This window comes from Podarcis filfolensis (genome assembly GCF_964270895.1).
Source record: "Podarcis filfolensis genome assembly, chromosome: 14".
NCBI lineage: Eukaryota > Metazoa > Chordata > Lepidosauria > Squamata > Lacertidae > Podarcis > Podarcis filfolensis.
Genome location: NC_139616.1, coordinates 1,820,450 through 1,847,745, shown reverse-complemented (window position 1 = coordinate 1,847,745; position 27,296 = coordinate 1,820,450). Strand labels below are relative to the sequence as shown.

General features: G+C 43.5%; 1 protein-coding gene across 1 annotated transcript in view; it reads left to right on the top strand.

The window, feature by feature from the left end:
- Nucleotides 1-256: 256 nt before the first annotated feature.
- The window catches only part of LOC310749076 (thrombospondin type-1 domain-containing protein 4-like), a gene marked incomplete at its 3' end in the record, with an annotated part of 127,974 nt that continues 100,934 nt past the window's right edge, over nt 257-27,296 (top strand). Inside the window, exons 1-2 of the mRNA XM_083585478.1 lie at nt 257-394; nt 26,855-26,949. Coding sequence (XP_083441604.1) covers nt 26,921-26,949 — 29 coding nt within the window. The 5' untranslated portion in view covers nt 257-394; nt 26,855-26,920. The remainder of the gene's footprint in view (nt 395-26,854; nt 26,950-27,296) is intronic.

Genomic DNA, 27,296 nt, shown 5'->3' with positions numbered 1-27,296 from the left:
GCGTTCCATCTTACCTGTGTGTCTTTATGCACTTATTCCCTGAGCTTGAAGATGAAATGAAAAGCACGACGGTCGGTGTGAAAATACCCCAAACAGCAAACAAGCGAGCAAACCAAACAGTATTGGGCGGCTCGAAGGCCTCACCTGTCTGTTCACCTGCCCGGAGGCCCCGCGAAGGCGCTCTTCCTGGCGGCGGCCACCAGGGGGCGGCTGAGCGGCAGGCTCCGGGCGCGAGAGAGTCGGCGCGCGCGGCCGAGGAGACGGGCTTCTTCCCTGGCGAGCGCGGGAGGAGAGGCGCCTGCGGCTCCCCCGGCTTCTCCCGCCTGGCTCCGGGACGGACTCCGCATCCCTGCGCCTTCAGCCGGGACATCTCCCGGGGAGCCCCGAGAGACTGGTAAGGAAGGGAAGGGGACGCGCTCCTGCCCGCCTCCCGCGCCTCTTGCTCGCCGGGAAGCGGGGCTCCCTCTGACCGGGGCTTGCAGTACTAATTCTGCTCAACATTTTTGGTGGGGGGAGTTGGATTTAGGGAGAACGGCAGGCGGCCGCTTGAGCGCCCTGAGCAGAGCCAAGGGGAGCGTGGAGGTTGTCTGTGTGTAAATGGGTCGTGATCCGGCTCGCAGCCCCAGAACTCTCTTGATTTCAAACATATTCCCAACTCTCCCCGTGAAATCCAGGTGATTTGCAGCCTAAGGAGCCTTATGCAGAAAGCCCATTGCATTTTCCCTTCATAGGTGTACATTTACTTGGAGAATTGCAGCCTTAAGGTGTGCAATTTCAGTTGGATCGGGTCCTCATTTGGCCGGAGGAATTGATCTGGCGTGGCACACCTGTTGTGTAGCTCCCTGACCCTCAGAAAAGCGATATACAGGGTGAGTCTTTTAAAAGAGGCTCCGTGGAGCATGTGTACTCGGTATCCACAGGGCCTCTTTTAAAGGACTCACCCTGTATATATGATTCCATGCTGTTGCTTCAAAGGCTTCCTGTTTTATCTGCACACTCCCAAATTATGGCTGCATCCCCCACCTTCTCCTGTTGCAAGTGATCATTTCAGAATCACTTCCCCCCTTTGCCCCCAGGCTCCAGCCATTGGAGGTATCCTAGTCACAGCAAGGGATAAATATGTGTGTCTAAAATGACTGGGGATGGGGGGGTGGGGGGCGTGAACATGCCTTCCCCTTGGCTTTGCTCCATAGCTGAAGTTTGAAGTCTCTCATGATGGAAGGAGATAATGAGGAAGCTGGTTCCAGACAGCATGAAAGCAAAATGTCTGCTTTTTAAAAAGAGCGCACACCATTAATTACTCCAGGTTTTTTGCACTCTGGCAAGATACAAGCCGTGGGGCCAAGGAATGTGTCTCCAGTGAAAATGTGTGGCTGCCTTGAAAGATGCACAGGGACAGATTTGGCAGGACTTGTCGCCTTCCTCCACAGATTGCACCAGAATGAATGGAATACAACTCTGTGTGCATGTTTTGCCGGTTTACTTAGTTTTGCTTAATTGCATTTTAATCTTGCTGTTGCGTGAAGGCAGCATTCAGGACAGCATGCAGTCACTTCTCTTGATCCTCTCAAGGAAGCAGGATGCTGGATTGCATTGCAGATAGCTTTGGGAAAGGTGTGCTCTGTAAGAAAGACCCCCCTCCAATGAAGGCATCTGCTCCCTGCTGTGTTTCAGATCCCCGGTGTTCATTTCTGAGGACAGCTTGTATCTCCACCCTCCCCATTATCAGTGATTAAATGGAGCTACATATTAGGTGTGAATGCCAGCAGCTCAGATCCATTTGTTTTTCTTTTTTCTTTTAAATGGTTTTACCTGTGATTGTGCCATGTTATGGAGTATAATTTGGTAACCGTAAGAAATGTTCCTGGAAGTCATTGCTACTTCACGAAATTAATCTTTGCCCAAAGTGGGCTTTTTATTCCTTTCCAAGAAGCATCCCTTTGCCAAACAAAGATTATTATTTTTAATTGTCCTCTTCTGAAGACTAAAATCCAGGTATGGATTTTTCATGCAGCAACAAACAAAGAAACAGCCCCTTCATCTGATGTAGCTTCCTCATTCAAATATTTAGCAGCAGCAGCAGCAGCAGCGACTGGACTTAACTGTCAGGGGTCCTTTACCTTTACCTTTACCTTACTTCACACAGCACAGTTAAGCTATGGAACTCACTGCCACAGGAGGCAGTGATGGCCCCCACCTTGGATGGCTTTCAAAGAGGATTGGGCAAATTCATGGAGGATAAAAGTATATCAAACTTGGGGCTTTCTCAAGGCAAAATGTGTGCCCTACCGTGGAGCTATAGCCCCCTCCAAGTTTTCAGGACCTCTCAAATTCTTTGGTTCCTGCTATCTTCCGTTTCAGGTGCTGAAAGACATTTCTCTGCCTGAGATTCTGGGGAGCTACTGCTAGCCAGCATAGACCAGGGATGGGAACTTGTGGCCCTCAAAGCCTTGCCAGATTCTGAACTCCAAGAAGCCCACTGTGGCCAATGGTCAGGGAGAAGGGAGTTGGACCATAGGAAGGATTCCTGGACTACGCAAACCAGTAGTTTGATTGGGTAATGCAATAGCTACAGATTTTCAACAAACTGTTCTGAAGTGCTTGGGGAACCGGATTTTGAAGAGCAGGTAATTTGGCTGTAACCCCTCCCTGCGGAACCAGCGCTAGTAGAGGCTGCTCCCTTGGGACTGTGCGTGGAAGGCAGAGAGTCCCACAGCAGGCGGCACCAGAGCCAATGGCAGGACCAGGCAACTAATTCTAGTTTGCCCCCCCCTTCCCTGCTGGCATAGGAGCCAACTGCTAGGGGCTGAGGTCCCTTGTCCTCCAATAAGATATAAGAGTGGGCTGGGTCCCCCAAAGTTGTCGGGCATTGCCATTCATATACTGTGCATGCGCTGCATCTTGTCATCGATTATGTGGGTCAGGGCTTACCTGCCCCCCTGCTGGGTTCTGTGTGGGGCAACAGCAGGACTAAGGAAGAGGCAGCAGCCTGAACTGGTAGGAATAAAGCAAGCGGGTGGGGCTGGGGGCCGGCCGGCTCAGGACAGGCTGAAGTTGGCGGAGCAGCTTCCCATTTACCCTCATGGACCAGCCTCCACTGACCAGAACCCTGTTTAAACATCATAAAGTGTATGCGTGTATGCATGTTACAAATACTATTCCAGCGTTGGCGAAAAACCTCGCATTGTTCTATCATTAAGCAAACGGCTAAAATATGACATAGCGACCATTTAGAAAGCAGTTTCCTCGAATATTTATCTAATCTCTGTCTTTATTTTTGTGAAGGCAACCCAGGCAATTGTCTTGCCCTCCCTGGGGGTTTCAGCTGATAGGACAAATCTAATGACAGCCGAGAAATGTCAGCCAACCAGGATCCTGCCCCCCACTCTCTGCTGCAGGAATTATTTAATTTAATTTATTGCAGGCAAGTACTTGTGTGTAACTTTATGCGAATGGTTATGGTTTCTAAACACCCATCCAGTTTGGAAACCGATGCAGGGTACCACTGTCTACTATATGTTTCGGAATGTGGTTTTGACCACCTGTTCTCTATAGGTTTGGCTACCTTTCAAGGTGTTGTCGCCATACGTGGCACTAGGGTTCCCGAGGTGGGGGCAGCAGTTGCTATTTATGTTTGGGTGCTGGGTGCCATTCTGAAGCAAGATGGTGGACCCAAATGTGACTTTTGGTCGCCTGCTTTTTTGGCACGATGGATGCAAACTCACAAATAGCACAGTGCAGTTAAAAACACAGTATTTTGGGGTTTCTACAAATTCCTGGGCAGCACTGGGCACTCTGCACTAGTTGCTGATAAACAACACTTGAAGACTTGCAGCTTGGTGGCTTTGGATTAGGGGAAGTGGGGAAATCCCTGAAAGGCATGGATGCTGTGCACAGGCCTCATAGTCTGATCAGCTGTTCTTGAAGCAGGGGAGGCCCAGGCAGTGTTAGCAATATGTGGACCACTGGTCTGACTTGGTATAAAGCAGCTCCCTATAATGGAGCAAATAATGATTCCTGAACACACATGTGTGAATAAAACTGTCCCTTGACAGATTCCTTTTTGCATTTTTATACATGTTCCCTTCCACCTGGGCCATGTGCAGAGGAGAGAGCCAGCCTTTGTCAGGTTAGCGCTTAGAAGCACAATTTTGGGTTGTAGGATTTGCTGCCTGCCTGCAGCGCATGTTGAATGAGGGATGTCATCAACGCTGGCACGTCTGCATTGAGTTGGATGTTTCTGTTGGCTTTTGCTCCATTGCTTTGTACAGTTCCCTGGGTTCTCTCTCTCTGTGATTTGGTTTCTGAGCAAAGTGAGAACCTTTGGGTTCCTCTGGTCTCAGAGACATCTAATTAGTAGCGACTTGAAGGTAAAGGTAAAGGGACCCCTGACAGTTAAGTCCAGTCGTGGCCGACTCTGGGGTTGTGGCGCTCATCTTGCTTTATTGGCCAAGGGAGCTGGCGTACAGCTTCCGGGTCATGTGGCCAGCATGACTAAGCCGCTTCTGGCGAACCAGAGCAGCGCACGGAAACGCTGTTTACCTTCCCGCCGGAGTGGTACCTATTTATCTACTTGCACTTTGACGTGCTTTCGAACTGCTAGGTTGGCAGAAGCAGGGACTGAGCAACGGGACATGTGGCATCATTCTTAGAGCTTTGCTTCTGAATGTGAAGAGCATACTACTGAATGACCAGCGCCACCAGGGCACATGCTGCCCTAGAAAAGCACTGGCCAGCATGGTGCTCTCCGGATATGTTGGACTACAATTCCTATCTGCTCTATCCAGCACAACAAATGGGCAGAAATGATGGGAATTGTATTGGTTAATAATAATAATGAGAAGAAAAGTAGTGTCTGGTGGGGGGGGGGGTTAGCTGGTACGTGCCAGTACTTTGTAGTGGCACCTCTTTTTTGCCTGTGGAAGCCCTGGGGATGGTTTCTCAGGGAGCAAAGCAATTCCCTGGGCTGAGCTTGCTGCCTGGAAAACTGATCTGTCCGTTCGGTCAGTTGTGAGTGGGCAAGGGGGCAGCCCACCAGGGAGCAAATGGACAAAGCCTAGAGCATTGCCCAGCAGGCCCAAGGAGGCAGGCAGGTGAGGAAAGCACACACCAGCAGAGATGTTATATTTTTAAAAAATAGAGTGATGATTGCATGGTTTAGAGACAGAGCTTCCTGGATTCTTTTGAGGGCAATTCCACACTCCCACCCAGACTCTTCTGCTGGAGAGGAAAGCAATGGCAGAGGGGAATCCAGGATTTCAGTGTAGTTGTGATTGGGAAACAGTGTAGGTGAGATTGGAACAGATGCCTGAGGAGTTGTTCATGTTGTTTCTAACTCAGGTCTGGTTTTGTAAAATGTATTTGTTTTAAGCAACACCTTTTTAAGGATTAAAAATGGTTATGCTAATGAATATATAATACAGTTATCACGCCCATGCTGCAGATTAGGGAGCAGTAGCTAAGAACTAATGGCTTAACGACAACCCTGCCGTGCAGTCCACTGCTGGTATTGTACACTGGAGATGCAGCTGAGGTTGAAGGGAGATTGCCCACAACTGCTGAGCACCCCACTTCTTTTTCTAGAAAAAAAGGCACTGGTAATAATTGTAGTCCAGCAACATCGAGGGGGGGCACCACACTGGCTACTCCTGCCTTGGAGTGTGCAGTTAGGGCAGGTGCCTGGCCCAAGGAGTCTAAAATTAGATGCAGGGATAATAATAATATATGCTGCCACTCCGGGCAGCTTACAGCATATCTAAAAACATAAAATATCAAGTGTTAAAAACCTCCCGATACAGGGCTGCCTTTCAGTGTCTTCTAAAAGTTGTATAGTTCTTTATCTCCTTGACATCTGATGGGAGGGTGTTCCACAGGGCGGGCGCCACCACCGAGAAGGCCCTCTGCCTGGTTCCCTGTAGCTTCACTTCTTGCAGTGAGGGAACCGCCAGAAGGCCCTCGGCTGAATGATGGGGGTGGAGACGCTCCTTCAGGTATACTGGGCCAAGGCCGTTTAGGGCTTTAAAGGTCACTTTGAATTGTGCTCGGAAACGTCCTGGGAGCCAATGTAGGTCTTTCAAGACTGGTGTTATGTGGTCTTGGCGGCTGCTCCCAGTCACCAGTCTAGCTGCCGCATTCTGGATTAGTTGTAGTTTCCGAGTCACCTTCAAAGAAAGCCCCACTGAAAGTCAAGGGAATGGGGCCCATTCATAGCAAGGACTTTGAGGCACTGCATGCAGATTCTCCCCTAACCTTTTATCTTCACAGCAACCCTGCAAGGTGGGTTGGGGGGGGGAATTCTCCTTGGATGTCAAATTCTGGTAATGTCTGGGAAAATCTGGACATATGGCAGCCTTGTCTTTGAGCTTGGCGGCGGCAGCACTGGTGTGAGAATTAGGGACATTCCAGGATCAGATTAGAAGCCAGGGTGGCTTTTGTAATTCTGAGATGGTCCCTGGAGAATTGGGACACTTGGAGGGTATGAAGCACCAGGTCAACCTGATTGAGGCTTTGTTTCTGGGAATCGCCATAATCTCTTCCATCCTTCCTGCCTTCCCTGAAGAAGAGCTTGGAAGCGCATCAAGAGCAGGGATGCCTTTTGTGAGATATGTAGCCACAAATGAATCAAAACGATTCTCTGCTTGAAAATGACCCACCCAGCCTTTTCACCATGCCAGTAAATCTGCTAGCAGTTAAGAGCTGGCTTCCATTGTGTGCGTGACCAGATGTTTTAATAAGGTCATATAAGCTCTTCAAAAAGGAACACAATATATGTTGCATTCACTGGTGTGGTTGACCTGACGCAGCTTAATGTATGGGGTGAGCCATTTTACCAAGGGTGAGGAGTTACAATTCAGAGACCAGCCTTCACCACTCTGGTGCCCTCCCTGTGTTTGGGACTACAACTCGCATTGACCAGGGCTGATGGGAACTGTAGTCCAAAACATCAGGGTTATTATTTACCTTCCCCTTCACCCTAAGGCCCCAGGGTGGATTACAACATAAAAACACAATAGTAAATACATCTTAAAGCAGCTTACAGTCACACCCAAAAATGCACCCCTCAACTGTCAAGAGCCAGGGCAAAGAATTGCTATATAGTGAAGGTGCCAGGTGCAGAAAAGTAGACAGTAAAACCTCAGCAAAACCTGGGATTCCCTCACCCTTTATTTTAAAAACAAAAAAAACTGAGTGGCAGGAATATAACGTGGCAACAATATTATAGAGCAACACAAATGGATATGTGATAAACGGATGCACATGTAATAATAACCTGTGCCCTGGTCCCTGACATGCTTTCTTTCCACAGCCAGGGGATTCTTGATGTTTGAGAGCATTTAATCCTATGATTCCTGCACTTGCATGTTGAAGTGGTACAGTTCCAGCAGACCCGTACCTTTTGCATGTAGGTCATCTCTATGGTCAAAGACAGCACTGCTTCCCTACCAGTGTGTGGAAACCACAGGAGGAGAGATTGCTTTGTGCTCAGTTCCTGCTTGCAGGTTCCCTGCAGGCATCTGGTTGGCCCTTGTGAGAACAGGATGCTGGACTAGATGGGCCACTGGCCGGATCCAGCAAACTCCTCTTGTGTTCTTAAACCAGAGGAAGACCACCTTGGAAGTTAGATGCTTCACTTTTGTCACTTGATAGCAACGTTCAACCCATGCCAAACAAGGCCGTGCTTGAAGGGCTGCAACCCAGGAGTCAGTCTTCCCCTTTCTCAGACTGAAGGTGCCACTAAAAATGTTTATGGTATTCTGCTTAGAGAGCTGGGTTTTCCCGTTTCAGGAAAGGGAGTGGAAGCTTTAATATAGCCTGATAGATGCAAAACATTTGCTTTAGAAACAGAAAAAGGTAGCTCCTCGTCCCATCTCAGACAGTGGTTGTCATTAACAGGGTGAGGTTGTGGAATAATGTTTCCTGCCACACTTTTTTCCACAGTACTTTACGGAAGTACCTTTGACCACGGCAACATAATTTTTCACTGGGTTTTGGGTTGGCCCTACATCATCCTGACATGCACTGCACTTTGATCTCCGTGTACACATGCTTGCAATTAGCCGCGTGGAAGTATTTATTGTTTCCTAAGGTCTTGCTAATAAGATGGATCATAAACTTTTAAGAGAAGCTAGCAAGCTAGGCTTTGGTTCCATCTAGAATATTAATACTGCAGCTGAACCACAAATCCTCTGAGAATAGCAATTTGCTTTGGGATACCATCGTGTTGCTGTTGGCACTCTCTAGTTCCTGAAAAGTTCACGGTGGTGAAGGGTGGGATCGCTCAGCTTCAGACGTTCCAAGCAAGCAGAACAGGAGGAAGGGCTGCGTTTCTTTTTCTCTACATGTCTCTATGCAATCTTTGGAAGTAGTTACAGATTAGTGCATTTGGGCATATTTCAAGTTTGCAAGCTTTGATTGGTTTTAATTGGTAGATAATTGGACTCAAGCTTTGGCTGGTTGATTGGTAGCAAACTTTGAGAATTAGCAGTGCAACTCTAAGCCCCAGATTTGCTGGCTGGAAGGGGGAGGGAGGAGTGGAGGAGCTTTTCCGGTGGTGGAGAAGAGCTTTGATGGTGGAGGTGTCTGTCCACTCCAGAGTCTCCTCCCCTGCTTGCATTTGAGCATGGAGCTAGCATGGCAGTGGGCCCTGAAATGAGGCATTCTTGGGGCGAGCGCCCCAAAGGATTTTCAGCCTTGAAACCAAGATGGATTTGATTGTTGGGGAGGCCCCAGAATCCGACCCTCCCTCTTGCCAGACTGCTCCCCCATGAGAACTGGAACCGGAGGTGGGCAGGTAGCAGTCTTAAGGCTATTGCTGGCTATGTAGCCTCCCTGGACCTTCCTTGCTGCACCTGCACCTAGAGAGCCAGAAGGCTGAGCCAGCCAGCCCCACCTTGGGGGCACCTGTAAGAGCTTGGCCACAGCTGCCCTTGCTTGCAGGGAGGAGTCCATGGCTGGGACAGTTGGGTTGTGGTGAGAGCACAAATGAGCTCATTGTCACTGGTAGTTTGCATAATGCATTTTCCACAGTAAATTTGTACTCAAAGCAGTTCACAGAAAAATCAAAGTCTCAGTGCTGAATTACAGTGACAATACATAAGAACTAAAAGTATGCAAAGGACAGAGCTCAAAGGATCTTTTTTAGCTAGATGGCATGGTTTTATTTCTTATACGAATATAGAGTGCCACCAGTATATGCCAATATCTGGCTCATCTAAGATTCTATAGAACTTTTATTCTCAATAATGATGGAACTCACTGGTGAAGAATACTTTTATCTGTTTTCATCTTTATTAATTTTAAAGGGAAACTTTGTAGGACTTAATAAAAAAACCAATATTTAAGAAGACGTATAATATCAGTGCACCACAACACTAAAAAACCAACAATTACCCATTTAGCCATGCCTACAGTTTGCTAATAGATCAGATAAAAATACCCCTTAAAGTGATTCATTTGTGAAAGCTCCTTGGGTGAGCCAGGCAGGTGGAAAAAGCCATCATGAATGCATCAAGTATGATTCATGGTGCACCTGTGTTGATGCTATCTAGTCTTTTTATTGATTTATTGTAGTGTATTCCCGTATTTAGATTTACTATAGTTTCATTCTATTTCCATCTTGCAGCCATTGTTAAGCCTTATTCCCCATGATTTTTTCTGATCCTCTTTGAAAACCATTCAAGTGGATGGCCACCACTCCATCTTGTGGAAGGTGAGCTCCATAATTTATGTGTTGTGCAAAAAAGTTCTGTCGTGAATTTCCCAACGTTTGCTTCATGGGATGTCCCTGAGCTCTACTGTTACAAGAGAGAGAGAAAACCTTTCCCCGACCGCAGTGGAGTCCAAACTTTTTCCAAAGAGGGCCAGATTTGATGAAGTGAAGGGCCATGAGGGCTGACCGAAGGGCCAACCAAAGTTGTTGGCCTTTTTTTTTAGGATTGAAGTTGTTGAACTTTTTTATGATTTTACCCCAAAGTTGTTGAGCTTCTTTTAGGCTTCTGTTACCCCAGAAAATAAACTGCCACAGGGGCCGGATTAGTCCCCCGAAATGGAGTTTGGACATGTCTGCCCTACTGGCTTTCTCCACCCCGTAGAACCTATCCTACCTTTCAGGACTGCTGTGAAGATAAAATGGGACTGCCCCAAAGTACAGATGTGTGTAGCCTGGGAGTTGCGAGATGACCCTTGGTCACCCCTAGGGTAGTTTGAAATTTTCAGGTTTTTTTTTCAAATGTGCAGGACACTCTTGAAATGTAGTTTCAACGTGGCCTTTTCATAGGCAAGTCTGGGTGCGCAAACTATCTTTTTACAGGAAGTTGGCTATTTGCTTTTCTTCACAATATTTTGAGGATGGATGTCAGCATACTCCCAAACAGCGCTCTTACTGAACAGATGTGCAAAGATTTATTTCCCAAGGATTTAATAATTGTCCCAGCAATCTTGTCATGCATATACCAACATTTAGCCAATGTCTGAAATTGTAGTTGGAAAATGACAACTTATTGGCTTTATAGTGTTTCTGTATCACCTTGCCGGCAAAGGTCCATACAGTTAAAGCTATGGTTTTCCCAGTAGTGATGTATGGAAGCGAGAGCTGGACCACAAAGAAGGCTGATCACCGAAGAATGGGTGCTTTTGAATTATGGTGCTGGAGGAGACTCTTGAGAGTCCCATGGACTGCAAGAAGATCAAACCTATCAATTCTTCAGGAAATGAGCCCTGAGTGCTCACTGGAAGGGCGGATCCTGAAGCTGAGGCTCCAAGACTTTGGCCACCTCATGAGAAGAGAAGACTCCCTGGAAAAGACCCTGATGTTGGGAAAGATGGAGGGCCCAAGGAGAAGGGGACGACAGAGGACGAGATGGTGGGACAGTGTTCTCGAAGCTACCAGCATGAGTTTGACCAAACTGAGGGAGGCAGTGGAAGACAGGAGTGCCTGGCGTTCTCTGGTCCAGGGGGTCATGAAGAGTCGGACACGACTAAACGACTAAACAAGAACAGTGTTTCTGCTGCCATGCTGGTACCTGTCCATGATTCAAGCTGAATCTAAAAGTTACCTTGCAGACCCTTGTAGCTGCTTCTGAAATGGAGCGAGTCTTGGACAGTGCTAACCTGTATCAATCTGGTTGTTATGTGGGACCCAAAGTAGCTTTGTTGCCCTGGTGGATGACCACTTACAGTAAGCCCCTACTTATTATTCGACATTTCTCAGCAGCTTTTGATACAGTCAACAGCCGTATCATTTTGGGGCATCTGGTTGGTCTGAGGCTTGGTGGTCTAGTTTACAATGGATAGGAGCTCTATTTACAAGCATAGGAGCCAACTCCTCGGGGCCGAGATCCCTTCATCCCCCCCCCATAAAGTATTCAAGGAGGTCAAGCCCCCAAAGTCAGTGAGTATTTCCATTTAAATGGTGTGCATGTGCCATGTCATGTGATCAATTATGCAGGGCGGGGCTTACCTCCCCCCCCATATTTTATTCAAGTTGGCATCCCTTATAAGGATGGCTTTGGATTCTAAGCCTACATGGGGAAAGGGGAGGGGGAGGGAGAAAGAGAAACTTGGCAGTTTGGCAGGAGACCAGAGACCACACCGTGTATTTTGTTGACTCTCAGTCTCAGTGCTGCCTTCTAGTGACTGGAGGCATGCAAGATGCCAAGACCCAGTACAGTGGTACCTCGGGTTACATACGCTTCAGGTTATATACGCTTCAGCTTACACACACCGCTAACCCAGAAATATTACCTTGGGTTAAGAACTTTGCTTCAGGATGAGAACAGAAATCGTGCTCCAGCGGTGCGGCAGCAGCAGGAGGCCCCATTAGCTAAAGTGGTGCTTCAGGTTAAGAACAGTTTCAGGTTAAGAACGGACCTCCAGAACGAATTAAGTACTTAACCCGAGGTACCACTGTACTGTAGTTTCTAGGGCCAGGGAGAAACAGCCAAGCTCCCTTGTTATTTTTGCTGTTGCCAGGAGGTGTAAAGTTGTCAACTTAATCTCATTATATTTATAGTACTAAAGGCTTCCGGAGGCGGCGCCAATGGCAATGGCGGTCTCCTTCTAGTCTGGAGGGAGCAGCTCCGCGGAAATTGGGTCTGTCTGCTACGGCGAAGCGGAGACCCTTTCGAAAATCACAGGCAGGAGAAGCCTGTGAACGTGGGACTCGGCGGGCACCCTTAGCGCCTCCTGGATTTGCGAAGGAACCCCGTAAGGGGTTCTGGAGCGTAACGGGAGCTTGGCGCGGTGCTGAGAGTCAATTGCTCTTTCCGTGGGGTGAAGCCGCACAGCTGTTGCCGGAGAGCGCTGACCTTTTTCCTGTGACAATTCGGCTGCTAAACAATTACCCGTGAGTAGGTGAAGCTTAAGAAATTGGGACTAAAAGGAGAAAAAAGGGATTAATTTGGCACTGAAGCGGGAAGGTGTAAACAGGAAGTCCGCCTTCCGTTTCTGTACACAGATCAAAGCAAAGACCTTTTTAAGCTAAGACCTGGAGAGCGGTGTTTTAAAAGCTCCAAATCCGAACATCAAAGTGAAAGAACTCCCCCCCCCAGGCAAGTGGAGGGGGGGGAGAGGAAAAGGTGACTTTTTTACTTCTGGAAAAAATAGAGACAATTATTTAACTCCTGGGAATGGACTGCCAGGTTCACTAGAACTGTTGCACTGAGAGTCGCACTACTTATAGACAATGTAACTTTTTAATGGTCAACTCTGCAAAGGAGATACTTGTTGAAGGTCTTCTCTGGACTTGAAACTGTTGCTTGTTTTCTTGAGGGGGACTTAGGAAAGTTGGAAAAGATTCTTCATTGTAACTTTAATGACTGCTACAGTGTCCCCCCTAGAGGAACATTGAAGCTGTACATCCAGCTGGGGGATTTTTCCATTCTGGATTTTGGGGATTTTCCACGGTAAGACTTGACCGTGGGATCGACCTTGACTCATAGACAAAAGTGTGATGACTGATAGGACAACAAGATCGGGCAAGGCTAGAGTGCAGCAGCCCAGCACAGTTTCCCAGCAATGTAGATCATCTGTTCCCGGCCCTCCTGTGACACGGGGGGAAGATTTTGCACAAGCTGGGTCAAAAGGAATGGCTTCAGAAGGGGATTTTACTTCTGTGTTAAATAAAATTTATGAAAAATTGGAAGGCCTAAGCAAACAAGTTACGGAACAATCAACTAAAATAGACAGGAATACTGCCAGCATTAATAATCTGGGACAGAAGGTGAATTCCAATACAGAATCTATTGAAAAATTGCTGGAAGAATCTGTGTCCAATCAAAAAATAGCTGAGGAAGCAAAAGAAAAAGCAGTGGCTGTAGAGGAAGAAATAAAACCTATGCGCAAACAGATTGGGGATCATCAGTCACTTCTGTCTATGATTGAACTGAGGGAGAAACAGACCAATCTGAGGATCAGGGCAGTACCGGAACTTGAAAAAGATAACCTAAGTGACTACCTTACGCAGGAATTTGGAAAATTTTGGAATTTGGAGCTGGAGAAAGACTTTAAGATAGTAAGTGCGTTCAGACTTGGAAGAGGAGGGAGAAAAAACAGGGTGAGAGACTGTTTGGTTACCCTCCGAACAAAAGAAGAGAGAGATAAAATACTGAGTGCGTACTTCCAGAAGACTTTGGAGATCAACGACTCGAGAGTGGAGATTTTTAAGGATATACCGAAACATCTATTGGATCTTAGAACCAACTACGGAGATCTGGTGGCCCTGTTGAGAAGAAACAGAATTGTTTTTAGGTGGGAATTCCCCCAGGGACTATCTTTTACCCTTAAAGGGAAAAAGTTCAAAATAAGATCAGTGGAAGATAAGGAAAAAATTTTGAGAGACCACGAAGAAGACCTGCAAAAAGAAGTACTAGAAGAGCTAAGAGCTTTAAGATCAGGAGTACTAGACATAGTACCACCACCTTTGGGACTGGACAAACTTAAAAAAGCGATACCACCGTCAGAACAAGAAGAACCTTTGGGAGCAGTTGGAGGAGAATAGAATAACCACACCATGTCTCTGCAATTATTAAGTTGGAACATTCATGGATTTAATTCCCCGGAGAAGAGGAAGAAAGTCTTTCATTTATTGAAAAAGGAACAATTTGACTTAATTTGTTTAGAGGAAACTCATGTGATAAGGCTTCACAGGAAAGTACTGATTAATAAAAGATTGGGTCAAGAGTTTATTTCATCGGACAAGGTTAAAAAGAGAGGAGTTGTTATTTATGCCAAAGAGAGCCTATCACCGAAATTTGTTTTTAAAGATGAACAAGGAAGATTTGTGGCAATTGAGATTCAATCACAAGGAGAAAAATTTCTGATTGTAGGAGTTTATGCACCAAATGAGGGGAAATCTGAATTCTTCAAGAAATTGCATGAGACATTGCTTGACTACATGGACTACAACATTATTATGATGGGAGATATGAATGGAGTGGTATCTACAAATATGGATAAGTCGCAGAGACAGGTTGTAACTAAAGATGGCAGACTACCAAAAACCTTTTTCGAACTGACTGACAATATGGACTTGATTGACATCTGGAGGACTAAGAACCCCCTTGGAAGAGAGGGAACATTCTTCTCTGAAGCCAAAATGACATGGACAAGAATTGACCAAATATGGATAACTAGAGGACTGGCACCTAAGACTCGAAAAGTGGAAATTTGCCCAAAAACTTGCTCCGACCATAATGCGGTGAAGATGGAGATGAAACTAACACCAACCGGTTCCTTCAGATGCAGGATGAATGACACCTTATTTAGAGATCAAGAGGTTACCAAGAAGGCCCAAAAAATCTTGAGAGATTATTTTGAGATAAATTTGAATACCACGGTTGAAAAAAGAGTAATCTGGGATGCAAGCAAAGCGGTCATGAGAGGGTTTCTGATTCAACAGAACGCAATAAAGAAGAGAACTCAAAATGAGAAAAAAGATAAAATCTTGGAAAAAATAAAAGAAGGAGAGAAGAAATTAAGAGCGAAACCAAAGTCGCAAGAGATTCTGAGAGAAATAAAGCTATATCAAGTACAATACATGAAAATGATAAATCAGGAAGTAGAATGGAAAATTAAGCAGATGAGACAAAAGACATTTGAATCGGCTAATAAATGCGGGAAACTGCTAGCCTGGCAGATGAAAAAAAGACAAAAATTAAACACCATCACAAATTTGGATGTGGAAGGAAAGAACATACAGAATCCATTGGAGATTAGAAAGTGCTTCCAGAGATATTTTAAACAATTATATACACAAGGGCCACAGAAAGAGACTGATTTAGACCAATTTTTAAGAACAAATGGATTACAAAAAATCTCTCAAGAAAATAAGATAATGTTGAATTACAAAATTACAGAACAGGAGGTTGAAGGTGCCATTCAGAACATGCAGTTGGGTAAATCTCCAGGGCCGGATGGTCTAACCTCCAAATACTATAGATCTATGAAAGACTGGTTAATTCAGCCACTAAAGGAGGTCTGTAATGAAATTTTGGAGGGGAAAAAGGCGCCAGAGTCGTGGAAGGAAGCTTACATTACACTTATACCGAAAACTGAGTCTGAAAAGACACAACTTAAGAACTACCGCCCCATATCCCTGCTTAATGTGGATTACAAAATTTTTGCTGATATCTTGGCTAATAGATTAAAAAAGGTACTAGTTGAAGAGATACATAAAGATCAAGCCGGCTTTCGGGGACTTCCGGGTTAGCGCGATCGGCTAATGGCGGATTCCCTCCGAGCTCCGGAGGGAATCGGCTCTTCAGGAGTGGGGTCTTGCCGCTGCGGCGACGCGGGGACCCTTAGAAATCACAGGCGCGGAAGCCTGTGAACTTGGTGACTCGGCGGGCACCATTTGCGCCCCCCCGACCTGTGAAGAAGCCTTTTTAAAGGCTTTGGAACGGGGGACGGGGTGAGTGGCGCGGTGCTGAGAGTCGACTGCTTCTCCTGGGGAGTGAAGCCGCGAGCCATGGTCGGAGGGCGCTGACTTTTTCCTGTGAACAATCGAACCCTAAAAGTAACAACCCGTGAGTAGTACGGAAATTGGACTTTTTAAGGAAATTTCTTTGGAATTTGGCACTATCGGGGAAGGCGCAAACAGGAAGTCCGCCTCCCCGCCTTGTAAAAGATCTAAAGCAAGGACTAGTTAACTAAAGTCGAGAGAATTGTCTTTTCGATAAAAGATATCAATTTCACGATTTGGTGATACAAGTATAAGTAATTGTGCTGGAGGATAAGAGTTAATTTTGAGAGTTGAAGTTCCACCCCCCCCCCGGACCCGGGAGCGATTCGCGAGAGAGCCTGCTGAGGAGATATAGAGAAGTTTGACAGCTGTCAAAATTAGCTGTCAAAAAGGAAAAAGAGAACTTTGTTTCTGCTGTCTCTGCTGGATACAGTTGCTGCAACTTGGTTATATTTTCTTGAAAATAAGTAAGAACTGATACAAATTAACCTGACTTTTGGATTTTAACTGGAAAGAATACTAAGTTACCAAATCCCTCTAGAGGAGGATTTGGGACACTACAAGAATGGCTGGAAGAGGGAAAATTCAGGCTGGGCTGGACAGAGTATTTGTTCTCCTGGGAAAGTTACAAGGCCAAATTGAGGTTTTGTCTACAAATGTAACAACCTTGAGCTTAAAAGTAAATAACATTACGGAACTCGATAAGGACTTGACTCAGGAAGCCCATGCAGCTGGACAAAAAGAGAACTTTGAGAATTCTTGCCCGATAATAAATGCTGAAAATGTAAGGAGGTTGAAGGTACATTCTTTCACCTTTGGTGGACGTGCCCAAAGATTAAGGCTTTCTGGGAAATGATTTATAATGAAATGAAAAAGGTATTTAAGTATACCTTCTTGAAAAAACCAGAGGCTTTTCTCTTGGGCATAGTCGGCCATTTGGTGCCAAAGAAGGACAGAACTTTTTTTATGTATGCTACAACGGCAGCAAGAATACTTATAGCAAAGCACTGGAAGACTTAAGATCTACCCACTCTGGAAGAATGGCAGATGAAGTTGATCGACTGTATGGGATTGGCAGAAATGACCGGCAGAATCCGCGACCAGGGAGAAAAGTCAGCAGAAGAAGATTGGAAGAAATTTAAGGACTATTTACAGAAATACTATAAAATTAATGAACTTTGAAAAGATGTTGGTTTGAGTTTTGGTGGTCTCTAGCTGTTATGATAAAGATAATGGGGATTAAGATTGTTTAAGTTATTATTTAAAAAAAAAAGTGGAATGAAAATAAGGTTTATTTTAAAAGGAATGTTAAGAGATTAGGATTTGCTGAATTATCAGGTTGAACTAGAAAACAAGAAGGGGAGGTATGAGGAAGTCAAAGAAATATGTTATTGAAAGATTGTTATTGAAATTGATCTGTTTTTAATATTTTTCTTTTTCTTTTTCTTTTTGTGTTTATATAAAATTGGAAAATCTAATAAAAATTTATATATAAAAAAAGAGAATTCTGAAAGTGTGGAGAAAGAGATATATGTTGTTTCTGAGGAGAAGGAAGGAGGAGCTGTAATTTTGCAAACGACAAAGGAGAGCCAGAGGCCTGATATCATGCTCAAAAAGGGAAACAAGAAATCAAACCAAAGGCCTGACAGGATGACTACAAAGGAAAATAATTACTGGATGATGAAATTCTGGTTTAAATTGGTGACGGAAGAATGGAGAGATCTCTTTGTGTGGAGACCTGAAGACTTATGGATTACAAATCTGATTAAAGTGGAAGCTGGAGTTTTTGTGACAATTGGACTTTTAGACCTTGCTTCTAAGTACGGAGGTCTGGCTGGAAGAAATTTGGACTTTATTGGGACAGAGCTCCTCCGAAATTTGGAGTTTAATATTAAGGACTATCAAAAAAACCGGCAGAGAGGAACTTAGAGAGAATTAAGAGCCTCGGACGTGAGATCTCCAGGCTGATAGAAGATTAAGACTGGACATTTGTTGGGGATCGAAACCGGGAAAGGGGGTGGTGGGGTTTGAGAATCCAAAGGGTGTATAATTATGATCTGTCTTATTTTTTTTTGGTTTGGTTATTAATATGAAAATTGGGAAATTCGTGGAATGGAATTAGGGTCGACTTTAGGAAAAAGGTTTGTGTATTGAGGTACAAATATTGATGTTTATAAGTTAAAATAAGTTAAAAAAAATGAATTAAATATAAAAAGGTTAAAAATTGGGGATAGGAACTTGTTGAACAAACAACTTGAATTGGAATGCAAGAAGGGGAGGTGTGGGGAAGTCTGGGAAATATGGTAATGAAAATATGGAACTGTAAATTTTATGTGTTTTTTAATTTTTCCTTTCTTATTTTTTTGCATTTTTTGTTCTTTTTGATTTTTTTGTATTGAATTTGAAAAATCCTAATAAATATTTCATAAAAAAAAAGATCAAGCCGGCTTTCTCCCAGGTAGACATCTGTCTGACAATACGAGGAATATAATTAACATTTTGGAGAAGCTGCAAGTGAACATCAATACCAAAGCAGTTTTAATTTTTATAGATGCGGAAAAAGCTTTTGATAATATTTCTTGGAATTTTATGAAGAAAAATCTTCAGGGAATGGGGGTGGGCCAACGGTTTGAAAATGGTATAAGTGCAATTTACTCAGAACAAAAGGCTAAGTTAATAGTTAATAATGTGATGACAGAGGAATTTAAGATAGAGAAAGGGACACGACAAGGCTGCCCAATTTCCCCATTGCTTTTTATTTCGGTTCTGGAGGTTTTGCTGAATATGATTAGAAGGGACCGTCTAATTAAAGGTATTCAGGTATAAATTGAAAGCTTTTGCAGATGACCTAGTTTTGACGTTACAGGAGCCAGAATCTAGTACGAAAAGAGTATTAGAATTGATTCAAGAATTTGGTCATGTGGCAGGATTTAAGTTGAACATGTCAAAAACCAAAGTGCTTGAGAAAAATTTTACACTAATTGAGAAAGAGGTTTCAGAAGGAGACAGGTTTAACATTAGTTAAGAAAGTAAAATATTTGGGGGTTAATATGACTGCTAAGAATTTAAATTTCTTTAAAGATAACTATGAGAAATGTTGGATAGAAGTGAAAAAAGATTTGGAAATATGGTCAAATTTGAAGCTTTCCCTGTTGGGTCGAATTGCAGCTATAAAGATGAATGTATTGCCAAAAATTTTATTTCTGTTTCAATCATTGCAAATTTTGGACAAGATGGATTGTTTCAAGAAGTGGCAGAGAGACATTTCCAGATTTGTCTGGCAGGGCAAGAAGCCTAGAATAAAATTTAAAATATTAACTGACGCAAAGGAAAGAGGTGGATTTGCCCTGCCAGACCTTAAACTTTATTATGAATCAGCAGCATTCTGCTGGTTGAAAGACTGGCTGCTTCTTGAGGACACAGACATTTTGGACCTAGAAGGTTTTAACAACGTTTTTGGATGGCATGCATATTTGTGGTACGACAAGGTTAAAGCACATAAAGCATTTAAAAACCATATTGTCAGGAAAGCATTGTTCAATGTCTGGATAAGATACAAAGATTTACTGGAAAATAAAACCCCAAGGTGGTTGTCACCAATGGAAGCGAAGGCTCAGAAAAAGCTCAATATGGAGGCCAATGGCCGAAATATTGGGAAATATTGGAACAAGAAGGAGACAAATTGAAATTGCAGAGTTTTGAGAAATTAAAAGATAAAGTGCGAGACTGGCTTCATTATTATCAAATAAGAGAGGCCTATAATTTGGATAAAAAAATTGGCTTCCAGGTGGAAAAATCAAAATTGGAAACAGAACTGTTAGATCCCAAAACTAAGATACTTTCAAGAATGTATAACTTGCTGTTAAAATGGAATACGCAGGATGAAACGGTTAAATCTGCTATGATCAAATGGGCACAAGATATTGGTCACAACATTATGTTTGCTGACTGGGAACAGTTGTGGACCACCGGTATGAAATTTACGGCATGTAATGCCTTAAGAGAGAATATTATGAAAATGATTTACAGGTGGTACATGACACCAGTCAAGCTTGCAAAAATATATCATTTGCCCGATAATAAATGTTGGAAATGTAAAGAAAATGAAGGTACATTCTTTCACCTTTGGTGGACGTGCCCAAAGATTAAGGCTTTCTGGGAGATGATATATAATGAAATGAAAAAGGTATTTAAATATACCTTCCTGAAGAAACCAGAGGCCTTTCTCCTGGGCATAGTCGGCCAATTGGTGCCAAAGAAGGCTAGAACTTTTTTATGTATGCAACAACAGCAGCAAGAATACTTATTGCAAAGTATTGGAAGACACAAGAGTTACCCACCCTGGAAGAGTGGCAGATGAAGGTGATGGATTATATGGAATTGGCGGAAATGACTGGCAGAATCCGAGACCTGGGAGAAGAGTTGGTGGAAGAAGACTGGAAGAAATTTAAAGACTACCTTCAGAAACACTGTAAAATTAATGAATGTTAAAATGACGTTGGACTGAAAATAAGTGGCATTAGCAACAAAGTTAATAAGAATATGCAAAAATGAATTGATAAATGGATGAAAATATAGAGTTATAATATGTTAAGATATAGAGTTAAGATAAACGAAAGAGGGTAAGGATTTGCTGATTTGATTATTTAAATGGGAATACAAAAAGGGGAGGTGTGAGGAGGCCAAGGAAACAAGCTAATGAGCTTAAAATTACTAAAAACGGATTTGTTTTTTAATTCTTTTTTATCTATTTGTTTTTTGTATTTTGTATTTTTATTCCTCTTTTTTCTCTTTTATGTATTTTTCTATGTCTTCTTTTTTGTATCTTTTTCTTTTTATGTGACTTTTTTCTATTTTGTAAACTTATGTTTTTGTAAAATCTCAATAAATATCTTTTAAAAAATATATATTTATAGTACTAAAATGTGTTGTTATATTTGCTATTATGTTGCTGCTTGATTATAATACCATGAACTTGTTCCTGTGGTGTTTGATTTGCCATGTAGTCCTGCTTTCCTTGTAGTAAACAGCTTTGGGCAGGATTTGTTTTGTGGAAGAGGAGCATAGAAATACAATTCTGAATGAAATTTAGGAAGGAAGGAACATCTGGAGGTCCCTCGGGAACTCTTCAGCCCTTCCTACAAGAGCTGAGAAGATCTTCCTCTCTATCTGTGTTCAGTTGGCATTTGAGATGATTCTTTTAAAAGAAAGCTTTGGTTTTCTTGCTGCTGCTTAATTTATTTAATAAATTAATCAATCTAATCTCCTCTTTTTGTATAGACATAAACATATTATAGACATAATAGATATACACATAATATAGAATATTTTGTTATATATGTCTATTTACATACTTTATTAGTTGCTTTGATAGATTCCTCTGGAGCAGAGACGAGGAATACATTTTTTTACACTGCATTACTACATCCACATCCCACTTTTCCTCCACTTTCTACTTTCCACATCCATATTTCATTTTTTTATACTTGCAACAACCCTGTGAGGTAGGTTAGGCCTAGTGGGGATTTGAACCTAGATCTGCCAGACCCAAGTCTAGTACTCTAACTATTGATTTGTTCCTATATTGCACAATGCACATCAGCATTCACAAAATTTTGAGTGTTTACTGCAATGCACATACACACACTTGTTGAAAGGGATGGTACTTATTTTCTGTTCCCTGAAAAGCTATTTGCTTGGCCTGGTTGGCCGTTGAATTTAAACAAAAGGAACAGGGTAATAAATCAAAGGGAAATAGTCCTTTGAAAGAAAGAAAAAGCAAGCAAGTCCTGAAGTTTCTTTGCTACTTCCACTAAAATTGTTAGTAGCAGCTGGGAGGGCACACACACTAAGCAGAAAGATAAATACCAAGGGAAATTTGGCTTGGCATGGCAGACATTTAAGTCAACAAGACAAAATAGATTACATAGCACAGACCTATCCTGCACCTGACTGAGTAGAAGCACAAGTGCTGCAGGTGAACAGCTCTTAGCTGAACTCTTTTGATCCATGTTTGCATGTAGAGAGATTAAAAGAGAGGCTGGGGAGGTTGAGGGGTGGCAGTTTAAAGAGCATCCAGTGATACAGGAAGAGTTTTCATGTGTGACTGTCGCCTCTTGGGAAAAAGTGAAAGTGTCTGCTTTCAATAAACAAAGGGTCAAGTCATATAATCCCACAGGAGCTGCCTCGAGGAAATCAAAATTACCAATTAGGAAGTTGGTATTTTCCTTCTCTTACCTTTTGCATTATACTTTACAGGACCTTGTTTAAGGCTGTAGCCCCATGGAGCTCAATGAAGCAGATGCCTGAGGAGGCATCCATGGGCAGGATTGTGCTGTTGTGAGTAATTAACGGTGGTGTGTTGTCTCCATTGCTGACCCTCAAAGTTTTCAGTTTTTTGGAATTCAAATCTTACTGGGTTGGATACAGAAATGCCCTTCTGTAGGTCAGAGTCTTCCATCAATGTTGCACTTCTATGGGTGCAAGGATTCCTTTCCTAAGCAGGAGGGCATATTTTGGATTCAGCCCATTGTATTCCCCCTCTATGATGCATGTAGGTTTGCTGCTATCATGGTGGCAAATCCATCCAACCAAAGAACGTAAATGGACAGATGGCCATTCCACACACAGATCAGTTTCAGAGATGTTGCTCTGTATTCCCTTGCCATTTGGAGTTCAAGAGGCAGGACCTTCTTGGTTGTGGCACCTGGGCTATGGAATACCTTACCTGGGGCTGCACATCTGGCCTCTTCATTATTTAGCATTTCTTCTTATTCTTCTTGAAATGAAAGTATAAATAGTAATTCTTCCTCTTCCTCCTCCTCCTCTGGTAATACTACTACTAAACAGTTTCCATCACACGGAGGCTCTCTATGTGCTGTGTGAAGAAGTCATAGAATCATAGAATCATAGAATCATAGAGTTGGAAGAGACCACAAGGGCCATCGAGTCCAACCCCCTGCCAAGCAGGAAACACCATCAGAGCAATCCTGACATATGGTTGTCAAGCCTCTGCTTAAAGACCTCCAAAGAAGGAGACTCCACCACACTCCTTGGCAGCAAATTCCACTGTCAAACAGCTCTTACTGTCAGGAAGTTCTTCCTAATGTTTAGGTGGAATCTTCTTTCTTGTAGTTTGGATCCATTGCTCCGTGTCCGCTTCTCTGGAGCAGCAGAAAACAACCTTTCTCCCTCCTCTATGTGACATCCTTTTATATATTTGAACATGGCTATCATATCACCCCTTAACCTCCTCTTCTCCAGGCTAAACATGCCCAGCTCCCTTAGCCGTTCCTCATAAGGCATCGTTTCCAGGCCTTTGACCATTTTGGTTGCCCTCCTCTGGACACGTTCCAGTTTGTCAGTGTCCTTCTTGAACTGTGGTGCCCAGAACTGGACACAGTACTCCAGGTGAGGTCTGACCAGAGCAGAATACAGTGGCACTATTACTTCCCTTGATCTAGATGCTATACTCCTATTGATGCAGCCCAGAATTGCATTGGCTTTTTTAGCTGCCGCGTCACACTGTTGGCTCATGTCAAGTTTGTGGTCAACCAAGACTCCTAGATCCTTTTCACATGTACTGCTCTCAAGCCAGGTGTCACCCATCTTGTATTTGTGCCTCTCATTTTTTTTGCCCAAGTGCAATACTTTACATTTCTCCCTGTTAAAATTCACCTTGTTTGTTTTGGCCCAGTTCTCTAATCTGTCAAGGTCGTTTTGAAGTGTGATCCTGTCCTCTGGGGTGTTAGCCACCCCTCCCAGTTTGGTGTCATCTGCAAATTTGATCAGGATGCCCTTGAGTCCATCATCCAAGTCGTTGATAAAGATGTTGAATAAGACCGGGCCCAAGACAGAACCCTGTGGCACCCCACTAGTCACTCTTCTCCAGGATGAAGAGGAACCATTGATGAGCACCCTTTGGGTTCGGTCAGTCAGCCAGTTACAAATCCACTGAGTGGTAGCATAGTCAAGACCGCATTTTACCAGCTTCTTTACAAGAATATCATGGGGCACCTTGTCAAATGCCTTGCTGAAATCAAGGTAGGCTACATCCACTGCGTTCCCTTCATCTACCAGGCTTGTAATTCTGTCAAAAAACGAGATCAGGTTCGTCTGACATGACTTATTTTTCAGAAATCCATGCTGACTATTGGTGATCACAGCATTCCTTTCTAGGTGCTCACAGACTGTTTGCTTAATGATCTGCTCCAGAATCTTCCCTGGTATTGATATCAGACTGACTGGGCGGTAATTATTTGGGTCCTCTCTTTTCCCCTTTTTGAAAATAGGGACAACATTTGCCCTCCTCCAGTCTGCCGGGACTTCGCCTGTTCTCCAGGAATTCTCAAAGATGACTGCCAGTGGTTCTGAAATCACATCTGCCAGTTCTTTTAATACTCTTGGATGCAGTTCATCTGGCCCTGGAGACTCGAATACATCTAGACTAGCCAAGTATTCTTGTACTATCTCCTTAGTTATTCTGGGCTGTGTTTCCTTTGCTGAATCATTTGCTCCAAATTCTTCAGGTCGGGCATTATTTTTTTCTGTCCCAAATCTTCCAACATTCAGCTTCATGGGATGTCCACTAGTTCAAGAGTTATGAATTTTGTCTACTTTCTCCAGGCCATAAATAATTTTATAATCTTCTATCCTGTCGCTTCTTACTAGCCTTTTCTCTAAATGAAACAATGTTTACACATTAAAGGAGGGATCCTGGTTTGGTGCAGTGTTGCCTTCAGAGCTCAGGTCTGTATGACGTATTGGGGCATGCACAAACTTTTGAATTAGTCTTAGATATTGATTTATAATGTTTAGTGTTCAGTGAAAAGAAAACCCATTGACTGATTTAGCCTTGAATGTGCAAATCATGTACAAAACCAGATATTTAACGTGTAGTATATTCCAATAGAAACGCACGAGAAAAGTGTAGGGTTTTTTTACCTCTTTGTTTTTACTATCTGTGTTTTGTTTAAGGATGTGGATGTCCCTGTAAAGTTCCATGTGCAATGACTCCCATTCTGCATATTCAAGCACACTTAAAAACCTCAGGGTCAAGCAAGATCTTGTGTAATTTATGCATGCTTACTAGGAAGAGAATTCCATTTGAACTCGCTGATGCTGGCTCTGAATTAAACGGAATACGTTTCAACTTATTCAGAGTTCAGATTTACAATTTCCTTTGCATGGATCTTGGACTTCTTTGAACTGGCACAGGCCTGGCTGCCCCCTTGAGTTAAGAGAGGCTTCAAAAGTTGCTTTGCTTTTTTTTTTTTGCAAAATTACAAGCCATGATTGTCTTGGGCAGATAATTAAAACCAATGTTATCTGGCTGATAATGTCAAAGTTTGTACAATAAACTGGTTGTAAGCTTTGTACTGAGCTGTGCACATGGCCGGTTTGTAAGATAAACCCAGGCTTCCTTTGGCCACCTTGCGGTTATCTGATTGGTTGACAGAAATGGATAACATCTTATCTACAAGGAATGATGCTGTAATGTTTCACTTCATGGCCCTATGCTCTGTTCAAACACTGTGCTAGTTGTGAGCAGCAAAAGGCACCAAAACCCAGCTCTGTAGAAGAAGCAGAGCCTGTCTAAACCTTATTCAGCAGAGAGAGACAGCAACAACAGTAGAAAAAGGTTTGCCTAGACTTTTCCAGTGACAGAGAAGAATTTTGTTTGGTCTGCATTTTTAAGTGACCTGATCTAATTTGCACCTCCTGGATTAATACAATGCAATTATCCGTCAGCTTTTGCACTTCTTTCAATTTTGCCATATGGATGTTGTCTCAAAATGTGTAAAAAAAAGAAAGAAAGAGGTGCTTGGGATAAAATACATCTAGAAATGTGTACATTGGGATAAAATATATTTTTAATACATGCCTTGTTTTTTAATTATATTTTTATTGAAGTTTTAATAACACATAATGATAACAAGACAGGCAAGCATAAAGTGTAAAATATTAACTAAACATTTAAGTACATATTTAAATATATGGCTGGGATAACCCAGTCAGATGGGTGGGGTATAAGTAGTAATTAATAATGATGATGGTGATGATTGTATGGATTTTTTTATGCAGTTTAATGTGGGAACAGGACAGAACAGATTTATGAATGAATGGAAAATTGATGTTGGCTGGGGAAACACTGATCTGTCCCTCTTTGAACCCTTTCAACATAGGGTGAAACATTAGGAAAAGTGTCTTATTGATTGATTGATTTAATTTATTTCCAGTTCTTCCACCCCAAGGAGTCTGTGGCAACAAACAGATGCACTATTTGAAACCAAAACCAACATTTTAGAACAGATTAAAACATTCTAAAAACCATTACAATTAAAAGCACCAAAAATCACTTACATTTTTTTTAAATACAAGAAAGCATTCTAAAAGCAATTAAACACAGTTATAAAAACATAAAAGTAATTGTCAGGGAACTGCCATCAGTGCCGGAGGGAGAGAGCAAGCTCCAGAGGGATTCCAGAGAGCGTCCTGGGATGGGGAGAGGCAGCCCAGCTTCTGGGGAAGAGAATCAGTGTAGCACCAGTGGAGAAGGGGGGCAGATGGGGGAATCGGCGAGGCGGTCCCATGACTCCTTGCCGGGAACCAGCGGGGAGAGTAAGGGTCCTCCGCTGCCTACGCCCTCCTTGCGCAGAAGGCTTCCACGCAGGGAGAGTAGGAGGAGACTAGGCGTCAAAGAGCTTCTTTGCTGGAAGAAGTTTAAGAAACGCCCACTGACGGATACTGCCAGCGATTGAGACAGCCACGGGTGAGTGGCTGTCCAGACAGAAAAGGTTCACTCAGGCAACCCAGCCAGGTGTTGGCACCGGCTTACGCACGAGCAACCCCTAGAACCATTACAGTAATCTATCTTGTTTTTTTTTGTTTCCCTAGGATTTTGCTGTAACCCACCCTGAATTTTTTATCACACTGGACACATCAGGTTAAGAGTCACTAACCATGGCAGACAATTTTAAAGGCTCTTTAAGGTAAGTATTGGTACCCCCTCCCCTCTTCATGTGCCTTACATTGAACATTGTACCTCGGGGAATCTCACATGGAGGTTGCCCAGTGGGGAACAGAGCCAGTTTGGAAGACAATTTGGCACAATTGGTTTGCTGTGTTTCCTGCATTGCAGGGTTTGGACTTGATGGAGGGCATTCCTTGGGGCTGGCCAGGCTGGCCTGCTGATGGCCCAGGTCCAGACTGGGTGGGTGCAAAAGTGGCACCTCTGTACTCTGGCTTGGAGGGCCAGGAGTCTGCCTGCCTGCCTGTGCACGCTCTGGGCGCTGGGCGAGGTGCGCAGGCTCCTCTGGGAGGAGGAATCCAGCCACTG